The sequence below is a fragment of the Planococcus citri genome, chromosome 3, assembly GCF_950023065.1.
Source record: "Planococcus citri chromosome 3, ihPlaCitr1.1, whole genome shotgun sequence".
In the NCBI taxonomy this organism is placed as follows: Eukaryota; Metazoa; Arthropoda; class Insecta; order Hemiptera; family Pseudococcidae; genus Planococcus; species Planococcus citri.
Window position 1 is genome coordinate 64,873,654 of NC_088679.1, and position 17,912 is coordinate 64,891,565.

The 17,912-nt window shown below is 32.0% G+C and overlaps 2 protein-coding genes and 4 long non-coding RNA genes across 6 annotated transcripts in view; 3 read left to right on the top strand and 3 right to left on the bottom strand.

Annotated features, from left to right (window-relative positions):
• Positions 1 to 17,912, top strand: part of LOC135842085 (uncharacterized) — a 96,725-nt gene that overhangs the window by 28,832 nt on the left and 49,981 nt on the right. The window lies entirely within an intron of this gene.
• On the bottom strand, positions 122 to 916 carry LOC135842061 (sperm-specific protein Don juan-like). Its single transcript, XM_065359393.1, has 3 exons — positions 823 to 916; positions 455 to 712; positions 122 to 378 (listed from the first exon to the last, which is right to left on the bottom strand). Exons 1-3 carry the CDS (start codon positions 826 to 828, stop codon positions 301 to 303), a joined length of 342 nt encoding a protein of 113 aa, XP_065215465.1. The 5' UTR covers positions 829 to 916; the 3' UTR covers positions 122 to 300.
• On the top strand, positions 1,280 to 2,063 carry LOC135842062 (uncharacterized). Its single transcript, XR_010558061.1, has 3 exons — positions 1,280 to 1,394; positions 1,472 to 1,531; positions 1,820 to 2,063. It is a non-coding gene; the product is annotated as an uncharacterized LOC135842062 (long non-coding RNA).
• On the bottom strand, positions 4,584 to 5,224 carry LOC135840910 (uncharacterized). The gene is made up of 3 exons (XR_010557803.1): positions 5,118 to 5,224; positions 4,947 to 5,027; positions 4,584 to 4,833 (listed from the first exon to the last, which is right to left on the bottom strand). It is a non-coding gene; the product is annotated as an uncharacterized LOC135840910 (long non-coding RNA).
• LOC135840911 (uncharacterized) lies at positions 8,379 to 9,028 on the top strand. The gene is made up of 3 exons (XR_010557804.1): positions 8,379 to 8,492; positions 8,617 to 8,724; positions 8,828 to 9,028. It is a non-coding gene; the product is annotated as an uncharacterized LOC135840911 (long non-coding RNA).
• On the bottom strand, positions 9,251 to 9,967 carry LOC135840912 (uncharacterized). The gene is made up of 3 exons (XR_010557805.1): positions 9,863 to 9,967; positions 9,597 to 9,686; positions 9,251 to 9,478 (listed from the first exon to the last, which is right to left on the bottom strand). It is a non-coding gene; the product is annotated as an uncharacterized LOC135840912 (long non-coding RNA).

The window sequence follows — 17,912 nt, forward strand, 5'->3', positions numbered from 1 at the left end:
ATGGTTCTGGGCTAGTGATCCAAATTACGGACGATGAAATTAATCAAACATGTGTTGGTAAAATTCTCAGACTAATTGTTCAATTCATTACCTATTTCATAAAATAAATATTCAACATGGATCATACGATAAATGATTTATTCACGGAAATATTTATGAAAAAAAAATCACAATGTTATCATTATATCGTAATCATGGATGCAGTAAGTTTAATTTTAAACCGTATAATCGACAGATGAAATAAAATAATTTTTTTTCAAGCGAATAAATAAATATAGTATTTTTAAAAACTCCACTGATCTAGCACGTTTTACTAGTCTTGACTATAGCTTTCTTGATGCATTCTCCCAAGTCACGATAGACGTCAACACATTCATCCTGAAAATCAACATTACTCAGTGAGCAAATTTTCTACAAATTACGACTTGCAAAAGTATTCAAACTGGATACATACCTTTTCTTCGCAACAAAGACTTTTATCTGCGCATGGATCGCAAGGATCTTCGCAAGGATCTTCGCATGGATCGGCGCATGGGTCTTCGCATTTATCCTGACATGGATCCTCACAACAATCTTTTGGTTTGCAGAAACTTTCAGGCAAAGATAACACTCCAACTATGGTTGCAACGCAATCCTTTTTCTCTTTGCCTATGGTTTTTTCCACCACTGTACATTTGCACGACGAGCAGACTTCTTTACAAGTTGTTTTTCCCTGTGTAAAAATAATAGGTTTGAATTAGATGATACCTACCTACGAGTAGATGTACTTTTACTTCAAACTGATCTAAAATTAAAAAATAATAGTGAAAACGTTTTCATTACCGACATAACAGTTGAATTTTAATCTTCGAACGATGAAACAGAACTGTAACTAAATGCAAAGAACTCTGAACTGACTTTTTTTGGCATTGGTTTAACTTTTTATACCTTCTCGTTTTGTTGTAAAATTTCTCTGCGTAACTATGAGTATTTTTAAACACAGTAAAAGTTATTTATAAATTAGCCAGGTTGTTTGAAAATGAAAGTGAGTTGTCGGTGGATTTTGAAAATGTTTTCAAAACATTGCTGATGAAATAAATTTGCCATCGAGAATGTGAATGTCTTCAAAGGTCAATTTGACGATCTCTTGTTATGAAATTGTTCTGCAAATAGCTTTTGATGAAGCAATACCCGAAAGTACGATTTTTAAAATAATTATTGTTTATTTAATCGTCAGATATTGGTTTAAATTACATAGAAAATGGTGTAATATTTTTTGGTATAAATACTCGATGTAGTGAAATTAAATGATAAAATTGGTTATTGATATTTGTACGAATTCCTCTAATTCAAGAGTGAAAAGTTTTGGTTGCCTGTTTCCAACTTTAACTCTCTCACTATACAACATGCCAGGAGTAAGTTGACATTTTTTTATGTGTTGGTTTTAAAATTATTTTTGAGATGAAAAAGTAATAATAATTTGTATTTTCAGGGTACTATTTGCAAAGAACAAAATACCAAGTGCAAATGCATCGTTAGAGAAAGAACTATTGTGAGTAGACGATTTAAAATTGATCATAGTTATTGAATAATTTCCCAATTTTCTCAAACATTTTCCAATAAAATATTTCAAAAATTTTTTTCAAAATTTGTTACTGAGTATTAGAATAAAATATTACATATTTTTTTTTGAATTTTACGTTTTGAAAAATATTAATGTACCTATCTCCTTTTTTTTTTTTTTTTTTGAGAATCACTTATTTATCTGAGTTGCGATTATGAATTAAGAGATTTTATAAAGTATATACTTTTACCTTCTTGTTTGATTTTAATTATTTAGTGCCCGAAGAAAAGTTCCTGTGGAAACCCTTGCGAATCGGATGCCTGTGTCGAAGTGTACAGAGATTTGGGAGAGTGTTTAAAAAAAGCTATCGTCAGTGCAGTAAAAAAAGAAAAAGAATGCTGCGATTGTTAAAATGTAAAATTCGTCATACCACAAACATTTATAATGCATATTATGTGTAGACCTAATTTTATCATAATTTATGATCGAAAATTAAAATATATCTACTTTTTGAATTGAATTCTTTGTTTTATTCACACAGTGATTTTCATCTTCGTGCGTTCATTAGTTTTTAGATTAAATTGTGTACCTATTTGCTTCTTAGCCTGAGTAATAAAATTCTGAATTTTGTGTAAGAAAATAATTCAGACTTAAACAAATCGTTTTCTGTTCTGTTCTCCTCAATTTTTGAATTCAATTTTAAAATCTTAAATTCTTCAATTTCCACGATATTTCAACAAGTTTCGAGTATTTTGATACAGGATGGAGCTTGATTGATTAGGATTAAGCGGAGTACTATTTTTTCTGCCATGAATGAGGCGAGGTTATTGAACTCCGGAGCATTTTCCAAGTGATAGTGTCAAAAATTTTAGATACCTGCGTTCAAAAAATTTGTACAGACCTGAAAAATAACTAATTTTCCCAGCGGTTGCCCATTTTATAGCGAAACATCACTAAAAATACTGAAAATAATGCGCTCCCAATTTAGTACCTATTAATTCTGTGAAACTAAATTTGGCCGTTTTCATTCAACCAATCTGAAGCCTGCAGTAAGAATAAAATGTACATTTCTAAATTTTTCTTCATTTTCACGTCTTTCGAGTTACGTTGTAAAAATCCATCACTTTAGCCAATTTGAGCAGAACCCCACCGATAGATACGATCTTGTGGCATGTTTTAAATGCTGCAAAATATGAAAATATTGAAAACGGACCGAAAAATCAGTTTTTTACGCTATAGGTAATCATTGTTTAAGTTTTTGACCAACTACCAAAAATCACTTTTGAAATATCTACCTACCTGGAATTCTCTAGAAAAATGGATGTTTGAATTGAGCATCTTAAAAAAAAAGATGGAAGCCAAATTAAATTTCTTTGTCTTTGAAGAAAACTGTAAAAATACTCAATAGACCTAACCAAAATCTTGCTGAAAGCTTTAAATTGGCTGAAAATGATGATATTTAGTTATGAAGGCTCGATTTTGTGATGGAAACAATTTTTTTTATCCGATGAAGAAATGACCAATCAATTTCATCAAGTTGATTTGTTTGACTGGAATCCACTAGAATGGCCAATCTTTATAAATCAAATTTTCAGGGCTCAATTTCTGCATTCTGCGTCTTTGAGAACAATTTGAAAATTATGGAGAAAGATCAAAATCTCACTAAAGGCTTCAAATTTTTCAAAATTATTGGTAACATTTAAAATTGGGAGGTTTACGTGAGATTGAAACCAAGTTTTTCATCAAAAAATAAAGTGTTTTGAATTTTCAAAAATTCTGAAAAATCAAAAAATGATTTGAGGGTTAAAATTCTGCTTACGAGGGTTTTAAAATGCATTATATTCGTTGGAAAAAGTTAAACATATCAACTCGCGAGTCGATCTTCAATGAAATGAATTGAATTCTTAATGAGAGAATAAATTATGTTCAAATTTATTTTCTGTAAAGTCGAATAAAAACGATAAGTAGGGTATTTTATCCAATACTTGCATAGGTATGTACTCGTAATTTTGGGAAATACATCATTCTAGCAATTGACTGATTTTTTTATCTGATTTTCCATTCTTCAATCAAACTGAACATCTGAAAGTTTACTGTCAACATAGCTCAAAATTTTAGGTACCGATGAGTGAATTAGTTTTGAAGTTTTTCAAAAATTCTTAGTGAATTTTTTCAATTTTTTAACAGCCAGGAGACGTACTTATTGATATTTTGAGGAGCGGATGATTTTATTCAAAAAGTAGGTAGGTATATGGAAAAATTGAAATGAGTCCGAAAAAGGGTTAAAAATAAAACTGAATTTATGTAAAAGAGACGAAGAAAAAAATAAAATCTAGGTATACCAAGTTCACTTGCATAAGATTTTTTTTTTCAATTCAATTCTTGGAAAACAAAATTTTGAAACTTTTATTATAGCGTTAAAAGTTTTTTTGACCATTTCAATTTGTTTTTAAAGAGGTTAATTTGATTTTTAAAAAAAAATTGATTTGAATTTAGTTAAAGAACATAATTCAGTGGATCTTCAATTTAGGAAAATTCCAGAAAGAACAAAATTTTGAAACTTTTATTGTAGCGTTAAAAGTTTTTTTTGACCATTTCAATTTGTTTTTAAAGAGGTTAATTTGATTTAAAAAAAAAATTGATTTGGATTTAGTTAAAGAACATAATTTAGTGGATCTTCAATTTAGGAAAATTCCAGTAAGGTTTGATTTTTTCAAATTTTGGCCTTTGGGAACTTGTAATGAAAGAGAAGCTAATCAGAAACCAGGTTACAGTTTAGATTCATACGTATTTTAATTAAAAGGTTGAATTTTTCAATCATTTTGATTTTTGTAACTCATTTTAGTGGTCTATTCTGAAAATTCGAAGAATTCTACGACCTCGAGGTGTAAATTTCAATCATTCAATTTTCATCTAAATCACTAAAGCTACCCCCAGGGTATCTCATGATTTTATAATTTTTTTACCATCTTCTGTATCTACCTTTGAGATTAGCAGAAATGCGATATCAAATACATAAAAAATAAATTCGAAAGTAACGTAACATTTTAATTGTTTATTGTACCAGGATTAATTTGAAATAATACACACGTGTAAGTTTTACAGGCATAACGAAAAATATAAGCAAGTATTTCGAAATAAGTAATACTCTGGTACAGTTTCATCGTCGCATGAACATTGAACAATTACCAATCGCAGCCGCCTTTATCCTTCTTTTTTGTTTCTCTGTTCACTTTGACGATACATTTCTGCAAGCATTCGCCCAAGTCACGATATACGACTTTGCAGTTCTGAAAATTGAAAAAGAAACGAATAAATTGAGCTGTAGAATGTACTAGGTACTTATGTACCTTTACCTATTTATAAATGAGCGATCTTTAAAACAATACCAGTAGTTACTTACGTTGTTACTATTTCCTCCATCATCGATTATTCTTTCTTTGACGATGCAGTTGCATTTGGAGCATTGTTCTTTGCACACGGTCTGCAACATAGACACGAAAAAAAAAGACATATTAAGCACTTTGATTTTAAAAATATTGCTAATTTACATACAAGATTCGAGAACACTTACACCAGACATTTTTATTGGTTGTGAGTGATTTCAAACTCTTGACGAATAATTAACACAGATAGTTAGGTTGATAACTAGTTAATTTTGTTCGAAAACTTGAACTGTGACTAGATAGCACTTCGCGGTGCAATTTATACTCAAAAACTTCTTAGATGTGGCGGAAATGATGATGAGGAGTTTCGCAAACATATCGTAAGGTACATAATGTTTTCCTTTTGATTGTGATGAGTATCTACGTTGTTTGAAAATATTCTCAAGTAGTGTTTGTAAATCGGGTAGGTAGGATTTTTGCAATTAGTCTTTCACGATTTATACAGGGTGTCCTATCTCAGAGCAACTTTCTTTTGGTAGTAAGTATTTGTAGGTATATAAATTTTGAACATCTCAATTTTAGGTTTTTTAGTGGTTACGTTTTATTCGAAATTTCAGACTTTTATTCAAAACATTGCATTTACCTTCTGAACTTAGAGAGAATCTCGAACAGTGGAATAATTATGAATTTAAGCAAAAAAATCAAAAAAAGCATGTAAAAGTAGGTATGTAATTCTGCTAAACGATTTTTATAGTCATGAATTTTATTTTATTTTTCATTTTTTTCCAACTGTGAAAAAACAAGTTCTTTTTAGTGTAGATATTTTGAATCACTTTTCATTCAGTGTAGGGAAAAATTGATTTCACGAGTCAGAATGATTATTCTAGCACATTCAAAACCCCGTAATTTGATACTAGTGTTATATTTTTCAAAATTTTGGGCTCGAGCCTTCTTTTAGGTTTTTTGGGAGGGGATGGGAGGAGGGAGAGGGTGAGCTTATTTCTGACTATGGGATGAAACTGGTCTCAGAATCAGAATCATTGTCCTCGAAAACTTTATTTTTTGAATTCAATCCACACCACTTTTCTTAATTGTCTGAAAATGAACCCACATTTCCTCCCTATTAATTTTGGTCACTGAAAAAAAAATTAAAAAATCATGTCGCACCTCGATTGTTGATAATTATGTTGTAAATAGTGTTTATTTAAAAATTTCAATCCAATTTCAAATATCTAGAAACTTTCCAAGCTCCATATTTCCTCATAAAAGCCTCATGGAACATTGAGGTGGTGGGGGTGAGTACATGAATACTTGTACCCCCATATTTATTACCAATAAAATTTCTATGAAAAAAAGCTCCATGTTAAGCTGCCGAATTTCAAAAAAATAAATGAATAATTCGACGACTTCTGAATTTTTGGAGTTTACAGATCTGCTGGTTTTGAATTTTATTTCCCTAATTCCCCCCCCCCCCCCCCCCAAAAAAAAAAACCCTGAAATTTCGAAAAATGTGAGTCGAATTCATTTTTTGATCCCATCTCTTTTCTTTTCGTACCTAATACATTCCCCCAAAATGATAACCAAAAAAATCATTGGCAACGGTTTGTGGAGAATTTTCAAGAAACGTACCTGATTATAAGAAATAAAATGCACTTTCTAAATGCCTGATTTAACTATCGATTCAACATAAATTCGACTTATCTTTCCAAGATGAGTTTTTTGAAGAGGAAGTGGTGGGGTAGGATCAGAAAATAATAATTAAATTTTAAATCACCACATTTAAAAATCCCAACAAAGCATAGATTACATTGAAAGCTTATTTGTGTATCGAATTATTAGTCGAGAAAAACGCTGATTTCGATTCTGAAAATGGCTCGACCCCTAAAAATCAAAATTGTGCACTTTAAAGAAGGTCTTTAGAGCCCAAAATCTCAAAAATTAAATCATGCGTATCGAATCCCAGATTTCTGAAGACGCTGATTCCGATTTTGAAATTAGATTGCCTCCGAAATCAAGATTACCCCTCCGAATACAGTTTGAGCCCAAAATTTCGAAAATTTAGTGCGAGTATCGAATTGTAGGTTTTTGAGGCTGCTGATTTATTTTTTGACCTTAAATTCAAAAGTTAAAGTCTTAGATGGAGGTCTTGTGGGCAAACATTTTGAAAAATACGATATGGCTACCGAATTATTGACTTTTGAAGGAGCTGATTTTACAAATTCTGGAATCCATCAAGCCCCCAGAGAGTGGCTTGGGGCCCAAAATTTTGAAAAATAGAAATACAATATGGAAACTGAAGTGTAAATTTTCAAGGGCTCTAATTCCGATTCTAAAAATCGTTTGGATTCAAAATCAAAATTTTACTCTCAGAGAAGGTCTTGAGGCCCACTGAATTACAGCTTTTGAAGGCACTGATTACAATTCAGGAATCTTTTGATCTCGAAATATAAATCAAGCCATCAAGCCCCCCCCCCCCCCCGCAGGTGGTTTGAATTCAAAACTTTAAAAAAATGCAATATTGGTTAAGAATTGTGGATTTTTGAGGATACTGTTCTGATTCTGATAATCGTTCGACCTCAAGATTAAAATTTAGCTCACTAGAGGAGGTCTTGAGGGGAGGGGGGTGGTCCAAAATTTTGAAAACTGCACCATGGGTATCGAATTATAGAATTTTAAGGCACTGATTCTGGTTCTTGATATAAGTTTTCAGAAGTTTTTATTCTCGTTCTGATACCAGTTTGTCCTCAAAATCGAAACTAATTCCTGTAGAGAAAATCAGCTGGGGCCCAACCCTAGCCCAAAATTTCGAAAAATGCAACATGGAAGTCGAGATATAGTCCCTCTGAGAAATGGGTTTTCATTTTGTGGTCGAAACGTTTTCTGAATTTGATCATTTCCTTGTTACGCAGGTAGCTGAAAAAAGTGAAACTTTGTTCCTTTTTTTTTCATGAAATTTTGAATTACTACTCAGTTTTAGAGTAACTTGAGTAACTCTTAATAAGACTTGTGGAAGCTCGATTTTGGAATTAAATTTTTAAAAATCATTATCAAACGATCAGTTCACATGTATCAAAAATTTGAAAGACGAGAACCCATGTAAGCATATCGATTCACTTTAAATGAAGTTTTTTCCAGGACAGCACTTTAAAAAAAATCATCATTATAATTTTGAAAAAATATTCATAATTCTATGTTCGTTCGAAAAGTTTACAGAACCTTCACTTTCTACATAGCTTGACATAGACCTACCAAGGACAGTTGGTTTTTCATTTCCAATTTACAAATAATTTCACTTTCATTCAATAACAAAAGTGTTTGATTAAAATAATTCTATATCGATTTCATTTGAGCAGCCGAGCTAATATTTCAAAATATATACTTATTTATAAACATCACTCCCCCATTTGGAGGATTCTTTTTTCACGACGATGGTATAAATACTCGAGCAAAATTCTCAAATAGCATCAGTTTCTGTGGTTTCAATTCCAATCAACTTCAACTTTTCTAATTTTTTCGTTTATTCGATCAAGTTACACAGCGACTTCAACTGCTGAATCATGTCGGTAAGTGTAAATTTATATTATTTTTACCAACATAAAGCTTGAAAATATATTTTGGTGTCACTCAAAATACAAACCGTACTAACACCGGGTGATATACATGATCGTAACGTTGTTTAATTTCTAGTGCTCTCAAACCACCTGCAAAGAACAATGCTCCACTTGCAAATGTATCGTAAAAGAGAAAACTATTTGTAAAAAAGACGATTGCTGTCCCGAAGACCCTTGCTGTAAAGTAAGAATCGATGATATGAGATATTTTCATCTATTTTTTTTCTTCAGCAATGCAATACTTACATTTAAGAGTGATTTTAATTTTTATATTTTTATCCTCGCAGAAAGACTGCTCCGCTGTTTATAAGCAATTGGGATGCTGTATTCAGGAATGTTTGATGGAGAAGTGCAGAGAAGCTAAAAAGAAAAGAGATTGTTGCTAGTTTTTAGCATTTTCTCTGATTAATAATTTGTGTAATTTTCACTATTTATTTCGAGCCACTTTATTGATTTATTTTGGAGTAAATAAATTATTTTATTCAAAATATCGATGTTTTATTTTGTTTTTAATGTGTTAATCGTATGTTGGAAACTTGAAGTATAAAGAATTCATCTGGAGTTGAATTTTTCAGTTATATTTTTCTGTACGATGATTTATCTGAATTCTTGTACAATTTATTCACCCTTGTACATATTTTTGACTACCGGAATTGACCAAATACATAGGTGAAAATTGGTGTTGAAATATGTAAGGAAGAAATCACAGGTTGGTGTTGCAAAAGTGTATTTTCAATCAGTAACACTAACATTATTTAATTTTTTAAAGTGAAATACATAGAAATGAAATACACTTGAATTAATAGATTATTCCTTTAGCCAGATAAATTACTTCACCAATCGCAATTGGCGTCTGTACCTCCAGAGCCACTCTCTTCTGCTTTGAGTATACATTCTTTCAAACATAATCCCAGATCTTTGTATACTTGGTCGCAATCCTGTAAAGAAAATCAATTAATATTATTTAAAAAACCATGAATTATGATCTTTTCATTCTTCCAAATTCTTATGCTCTTTCTTTTTTTCGTTTTTTAAAATGATATCTCAGTCTCTTACCTTATTGTCCGGGTTCGGTGGTGGTGGGGTTGGTTTATTGCAAGGAACTATTTTCTCTTTCACGAAACATTTGAATTTTTTACATTGTTTCTGTTGATTAACAATAGAAAATCTATTAATGTAGGTACTTTATGGATATTATCCTTATTATGTAAATTGTGGGTATAGGTACATATAAAATAAAGATCTTTCTACATTTATCAATAAATCAACTTAGCTAGTAATGAAAAACTATAATCATTTTAAAAAAAATATTGAATAATTACCATTGCCATTTTGATACCGGAAATTTCAGTCAACTTGTCCGTCTTGTCTTGAAAACTTCACTGTTGAAGATTACTGTGAACTCTACTCTGAAAAATTTCCTTTTATATGCATCAATTATTACGTAATAAATCAATGTGACATTTGTTATACTTCCGTTTACACGTAGTTCTTGCATTTATTTATTAAACAAAATCCATTTCGTTACAATAACATAATATCAACTTCCGTTCAGATTGCATAAGGTATAGATAGATTATTCAATTTGCACGAAATTTTCTAGTAAGACGTATTGTTTTGTATTAAAAAAAAGTAAACAATTCATTGGGATGAAATGATGAATTTTTTTACCAGCCTTATACAAAATAGATCATGTTCGTGCTATTTGGCGTAAGCTCTCAGAATAGTCAGTTACAAACGTGATGCTCATCTTATAAAGTTAATATCTAACTCTATTCAAAAATTATCCGAAAATACATCAACAGATTTTTCGAGGGATGAATTCCAATTTTCAAATTTTATAAAATTCAAATTCGGTTCACTTTCCACAAAGAAAGGTCTAATTTAGTCGAATTAGAATGAAAAACTGAAATTTGTTTTATATAGCACTTTCGACTTTAAAATGTTTGTTTTCAGCCATTGGTTTTGGTATTTTTGAGAAATTCCATACCTAATAAAGTCAGAAGTGTGCTGGTTCAAAACCATAAGGTATTTTTCTGCAGCAATTATTGAAAAAAAAATGAAAAATTACTTGTTCACGAACATTATTTAAATAACATATAATGGAGCTAAAATTCGGTTGGTCTACTTGTAGTTTTAATCTACCAAATCAACTACAATTTCAAGTTGTTTTGGAGCCTCCTGTAGATTTTTAGATTTTATACTTTGTAGGTAGGTATTATTAAACCGTGGAGAAAACTAAGGATTTGAAAGAGCGAAAAAAGAATGTGAAAAATTTCGCAAAAGGTTACAAATTGACGATGTTGAATTTCATTTGTCCATTTTCGAGTTCAAAAAATTACTAAAACATCCAAAAATTTGCTAGAGACTTCAGAATGCCTTGAAATTGCAACACTAATCGATTTGGAAGGTCAAAAAATGGCCTAAGCTATGTGGTGAGTTTTCCCATTTCGTATTAAGTACAACCTGAGACCGTCGGATTTTAGACTTCAGTCAATGAAACCTGGAAGAGATTTATTGGCAAAAAAAGGGGGAGGAAAGTCGTTTTAAAATAGGTTACGAAACTGTTTTCATTTTTTCTATCGAAATGAAAAATCAAAGGAACTCGCGTATTAATTATTGTATCAAGTGCACTTAAAATTTTATTGATAGCATATTTTTGGTTTATTGTTTCTTCTATTCTGTTCGGTTCAAAAATATACCCCTAGCAGTTGGAAAATTTCAGTCGAAAAACTGGTGTCCTTGTTTTAATACTAGCTCTGAAATTTTGAAACGAATGGAATTCGCAGATGAGAATCTCTAAGGTATTTTGCTGAGTGTTGAAAGACTAAGAGAAAAAAATTTTAAAAAGGTTTTGTCTTTTGATTTCAGTTTTTTCGACAGTGAGGTTCAGAAAAATTTCCATATTGAGCTAGTAATAAGAATAGAATCGATATTCATTCCATTCCATTTTTACGAATTTCTGAAATTATGGGAACTATGTGATTGTGAATTCGATTCAATTTGCTAAATAAAAATGCTACTAATTTTTTACTCAAAATATCACCAAGTTGATGATTTTCAGTTAATTTTTATTCAAAAAAATTTGAGTTTTCTGAGTAAAACAAATCACACTACCTAGACCTACAGATGGAGAATTTTATACTGTAAAATTTTGTCCATTAAAATTGTTTTTTGTATGATCATTGGGTCATTCCATGTCAACTTAACCAAAAAAAGGCGATTTTAAAAGTCATGTCTTTCGATTTCGCTCAAATTTTTTTTACAATATCTACCCACCTAGTAAGTAAGAAAGCCGCAATTATTTTGGTCCCAGCTCCTTCAGGGGGCGGGTGGGGGGCTTCCATTATTTTCACATTGTCTCGAGGTACTCAACTTCAGCAGCCTATTCCCCCAAAACTATGATACTTTGATCAAAACTGATTTCACAGTTCGAAAGGGCATTGAATTTTGAACTTCTTAAGTATTTTGAAATTTTCAAAAGTTGAAAGTTGAACTTTCAATTTGAAAGTTTAAATTTCAATTTGAAAGTTTAAATTTCAAAATGGCGCTGTAAGTGGGAGCTACCATTTAAAATTCTGAAAAAATTTCCATAGATGTACATTTTGATAGTTTTTCGAAATATTTAGGTTTCGAGATGACACTCTTTGACGGAGGGGGAGCACCCCCACCCCCAATTTTGGGTGAAACTTTCAAAAGAAAATCTGGGGCATGTGATATATCGAATTGTATGTTTTCGGCGACGCTGGACACGAATATGACGTCAGATTTTTGTTAGGACCCCATCCACGGCCCCCAGCACCTCTTCAAAGGGGGTAAAAGTTCAAAAAAGCGTTTTGTTCGTGTCACACACGGATTAGTATGTTTTTGATGACGCTGAACACGAATATGACGTCAGATTTGTGATTGGACCCCATCCACGACCCCAACAATTTTTTTGGACTTTTACCTATTGGGGGAGGTTCTGGAGGCCATGGGTGAAGTCGATTCGAAAAACTAAGGAAATATTCTTGTTCAGCGATATCGAAAACATACTATTGCATGTGTCACACGAATGTAACCATTTTTGTGGGGGTCACCCCCTTTGGAGAGGTGCTTGGGGCCGTGGATGGGTCCAATCACAAATCTGACGTCATATTCGTGTTCAGCGTCACCAAAAACATACTATTCCATGTGTCACACGAACAAAACGCTTTTTTGAACTTTTACCCCCTTTGAGGAGGTCCTGGGGGCCGTGGATGGGGTCCTATCAAAAATCTGACGTGATATTCGTGTTCAGCATTGCCGAAAACATACAATTCGATATATCACATGCCCCAGATTTTCTTTTGAAAGTTTCACCCAAAATTGGGGGTGGGGTGCTCCCCCTCCGTCAACGAGTGCCATCTCGAAATCCAAATATTTCGAAAAAGTATCAAAATGTACATCTATGGAAATTTTTTCAGAATTTTAAATGGTAGCTCCCACTTACAGCGCCATTTTGAAATTTAAACTTTCAAATTGAAAGTTCAACTTTCAACTTTTGAAAATTTCAAAATACTTAAAAAGTTCAAAATTTAATGCCCTTTCGAACTGTGAAATCAGTTTTGATCAAAGTATCATAGTTTTGGGGGAATAGGCTGCTGAAGTTGAGTACCTCGAGACAATGTGAAAATAATGGAAGCCCCCCACCCGCCCCCTGAAGGAGCTGGGACCAAAATAATTGCGGCTTTCTTACTTACTGGGTGGGTAGATATTGTAAAAAAAAATTGAGCAGAATCGAAGGACATGACCCAAAAACGTTGGTTGAGTTGACATGGAATGACCCCTAGTTAATTTTCCCCTAAAGTTGGTTTTTTAATGACTAATGTTTTGTTTCAAAATTTTCATCTCCAAAATTGAGTTTGAGGAAACAAAATTGTATTGCGGAATGCATAATCTGATTTCATTTTTTGGTATTTGCTTTGAGCAAAATTTGAAAAGTTAATTTTTAAACCGATCGTTCGTGAGAAAATTTTATCATTTTTTACAATTTTTTCATTATAAAAAGTGATACCTATAACAAAAATTAAGAAAAAAAATATCACTGACGTGAGCATATTTATTTCTCGCTAGGTAATCAGGATTTATCAATTTTTGAGAGGCTTAGTTTTTGAAATATCTTTAGCAAACGTTTGTAAGTTCAACTTGAATTGGTTTCATGAGGTGAAATTGAAAAATTTGTACTTTGATCAATTTTTTCATCACAAAAAGGCTGGCTTTGTAAAAAACTTAACGTATGTATTATGTATTAAAATAAAATAAAATCAAGACAAACAAAAATGTAGGCTAGCAGGGGGAATTTTTTCACAGGTAGAGTCTGCTTCATCATTTTTTTCTGAATGACTTCAGTATTCAAATATTTTGAGTTAGAGTAGGTTGAAGTTTGTGGAAGCATTTTCAATTATGTACGTCAATTTCTGAAATGTTTTTTTTTGTTTGGAAAAAAACAACTTTTTTACGAGAAAAATGAAGAGAAGTGAAATCGTAGAGCGTAAAATTTCCTGCCAGTAGAGTTCAATTTTCTCTTGATAGCTTCTTTTTAAGGTATTCGGAGCAGAACGTTCAACTTGAATGGGAATTACCTAATAGTGGCAAAAAATTAAATTTTTCCTACACATTTTGGGGTTCAAAAAAAATTTTTTTATACATGCAAAGCATGAAATTTCCCGTCATGGTTCATTTTATCTGGAAGACTTTGGTATTAAGCCATTGAATTTTTAGCAAAATTATCAATATTTTTCAACTTTTTCGATTTTTTTTTTAAATCACAAAAATCTTTTTTTTTTTAAACTGAGATCCCTGCGAGAAAAGTGAAGGAAAGCAGAATTGTAAGACGTGGAATTTCTTACCACTATTAAGTTCATGTTAATTTTATTTTCGACATAAGGCGTATACTCGTCTTTAGAATAAAAGTTTGAATGTTGAAGTTAAATCGATTGTGTGTGAGGCGAAAAAATTGTGTTTTTTTTTCAATCTAGTTTTGAAAAAATGTATAATTTTACTTTTTACTAAAAAAAATTAAGAGAAAAAAAATTGTAGAACATGAATTCTGCTGACAAGTGTTGTCTGATTCATTTGTATTTCTTCTGGGATTCTTTGGTTTGAGATATTTTGTGCCAAAGCTGACAGAAAGTTTACTTCGAGCTGATTTTGATTTTTCATCACAGAAAATCGATTTTCAGATGAATATCCTACATTCCTGCGAAAGAATTGACGAGAAACGAAACCGCAAAGCACGGAATTTTCATCAGTGAAGTTTGATTTACTATTTCCTAAAAGCTTTGTTTTGAAACATTTTTAGTTCAACTGCGTCGATTGCTTGTGGTGATAAAGTTAAAAACGTCTTTCAACCTCGTTTTTTATGCCAAGAAATGAAAGTTTTGAGGAAGATTACTGGTCCTAAAATTGTGAAGCATGGCATTTGCCATCAATAGTTCGTATGTACGATTCATTGTTTCTGAGAAGATGAGGCTTCGTTTTTTGGATATGTAGGTATTATTTTTTTTACTCAGGAAGAATTTCGAGCAAATTTCATTTTTTTTTTGTTTATATTTCGGTTGAAGCAGATTGTGAGCAAGAGAAAATATTTAATTTCTGATAGAATATGCCGATTTCATTTATGTACATTGGTGTAGTGTATACCCCCTCGAGAGGTAGTACGTTACAATGGTGATAGTTGACAAATCAGAATTTCTTTGATATTTGATAGTAATTTCATAATTTATTATTATTCAGCTGTGTCTTTCTTCCAATCCATTTGGTCCTTTGAACTTGAATCAGCTACCTATAATACTCGATAAAAAGTACACATGCTCAACCCGATCGGCGAATAAATGAAACTCAAATCATATTAGATTATTTTTTATTTCGAAGATTCGTTAATTAAAGACAATGGTGCGTTTAAACCGCCAGATATGTGTATTACTAGAATAATGAAATAATCTAGTTTTATATTCTTGAATGAACTATTGTATTTTGTATACCCAGGATGATATACCATTCAAAAACATTACACTCTGGTGCAGTTTTATCGTCTGTCGTGGACGATTACCAGTCACAGCCGCCTTTTCCTCTACCACTGCCGCTGGTTTCCTTGCTTACTTTGACGATGCATTTCTGCAGACATTCTCCCAAGTCTCGGTAGACTACTTTGCAATCGGTATCCTTTACAAAAAAATCCACATTTATTCATGAGATATTAGATAGGTACATAGGTACTACAATATTGAATCAGGTACTTGTACTTACATCTCGGCGACCGCCACCACCATTGCAAAGTTCATCCGGTAGAGTAATAACGCCGACAATAGTGGCCTTACAATTGCCACTATTTTCGCTACAGCCACCGCCGCCGCCGCCACCGATCTTCCTTTCTTTCACGATACAATTGCATTTGGAGCAGACTTCTTTTGTTACGGTGCCCTGTGACAAACAACAGCACAATTATATTAGAATAATGAATCAAGCGCAAAAAAAAAATCAACCACCAAGAAAACTTCATCTTACACTCATGTTTTGTAATTTGAGTAAAACTGCTGTTAGATGTGATAAACCGAAAGAAGCTGTTGAACGAATGAATTAACCTAGTTCGGTCTTCAATTTATATTCCGATCGAAATTACGTTTTTAAAAATTTCCGCGAAAATAGATGACTTGTTTTTGGGAAACAAAAACATGGTATGTTTATAAATTAACCGTATCCTGTTTTGAAAAATGCTGTCACGATGTATCTATGGATGAGGAAATATAAACTCAAGAAACGTAATAGGCTACCTAATGAAAGATAGAAGTTACCGAGTGAAAATTAGACGTATGTGATTGAAGTTTGATGTTGAAATCTGTTATGTGTTGAAAATTGAAAAACATATCTTCATATGTGACGTGACGGGACAAAATCGACCTTCGAGCCTAAAAAATTATTTTTCACTTTTTGACGGATTTTTGGTACTCGGACATTCAAAAATCATTTAAAACCACCCAGAAGTCCCTATGATTTGCATAGCTCCATATACATGGTAATCCAGTCAGAAGTGTGCTCATTTTTTTGATTTTTTTGATTTTTTTTTGATTTTTTCATTATTTTAACTTTTAAATCGACCTGGAGGCGAAACAAAGCGTTCTACGAGAAAAATACATCAAGCAAAGTTGTAGAGAATTAAATTTCCAAAAACCTTTAAGAGGTTTATTTTTCTCAAAAATGCATAGTTTTTCCGTTTTTCTCAAAAAACAAAAACCTCATGATGATTACCATAAAATTTCTGTTTTTTGAGAAAAACGGAAAAACTATGCATTTTGGAGAAAAATAAACCTCTTAAAGGTTTTTGGAAATTTAATTCTCTACAACTTCGCTCGATGTATTTTTCTCGTAGAACGCTTTGTTTCGCCTCCAGATCGATTTCAAAATTGAAATAATGAAAAAATCATAAAAAAATTGAAAAATTGAGCGCAATCATGACTGAGCCTCCTGTATTAATGTAAATAACCATTTTACCCAGTGATATTCACACAAAACAGGCAAGAAACGTTATCCAAGACTATGTTTAGCTCAGTTTAGCCGGAGAACCTGATTAGAACGCAAGCGCTTCCGCTAAACGAGCAGAACTGGACTGAAAACTTTAACCCCCCATAACTCAAAAACTTATTTTCGGCTCGAAGGTCGATTTTGTTGCGTCGCGACACATATTATGTTTTAATAAAATGTTCATCTCAAATTTTAATGAAACAAAAAATATGTATGCACATGAATTTCTTTCATATTTTTGAACAAAAAACTGCTCTAAAAAAATTTAATTAGAAGGTACAAATTTAATTAACGCAATCTCACATATATTAAACAATCTGAGCTGGTGTTGCCTAAACAATGAAAGGCTTCTTACAAGGGAACCTCTTGAGGTGCCCGCTTCCTATTTGAATTGGACCCCGATTTTTGAACAGAACATTATAGTCTGAAACCGCCCTTGACCAAAATTTCAGCTGCCTCCAATTTTGTTTTAAGATCAAACAGATTTCACACAATGATGATCAGCATCTTCAAAAACTTGTAATTCATTTCCCATAGCAGTTTTTCCAATTATCTGAATTTTTATATTCATATCCTGTCCTTCAGAGGGCCAACTGTTCAAAAATACTCAGCTCATGAGGTAACAACGATGCAGAATATGATGAAAATACTAAAAACCACATTCTTTTTCTTTTAATTTTCAATTCAGTGTGTTGCACACCCTCTTTCTACATTTCCTTTTTGGGCAATTTTGAAAAAAGATTATTAAAAGGGCCATTCCACGTCAATTCAAAATGGGACTTTTTCAAATTGTTAGGGGTTCTGAAAGGTTTTTTGGTGATACCATGAAAA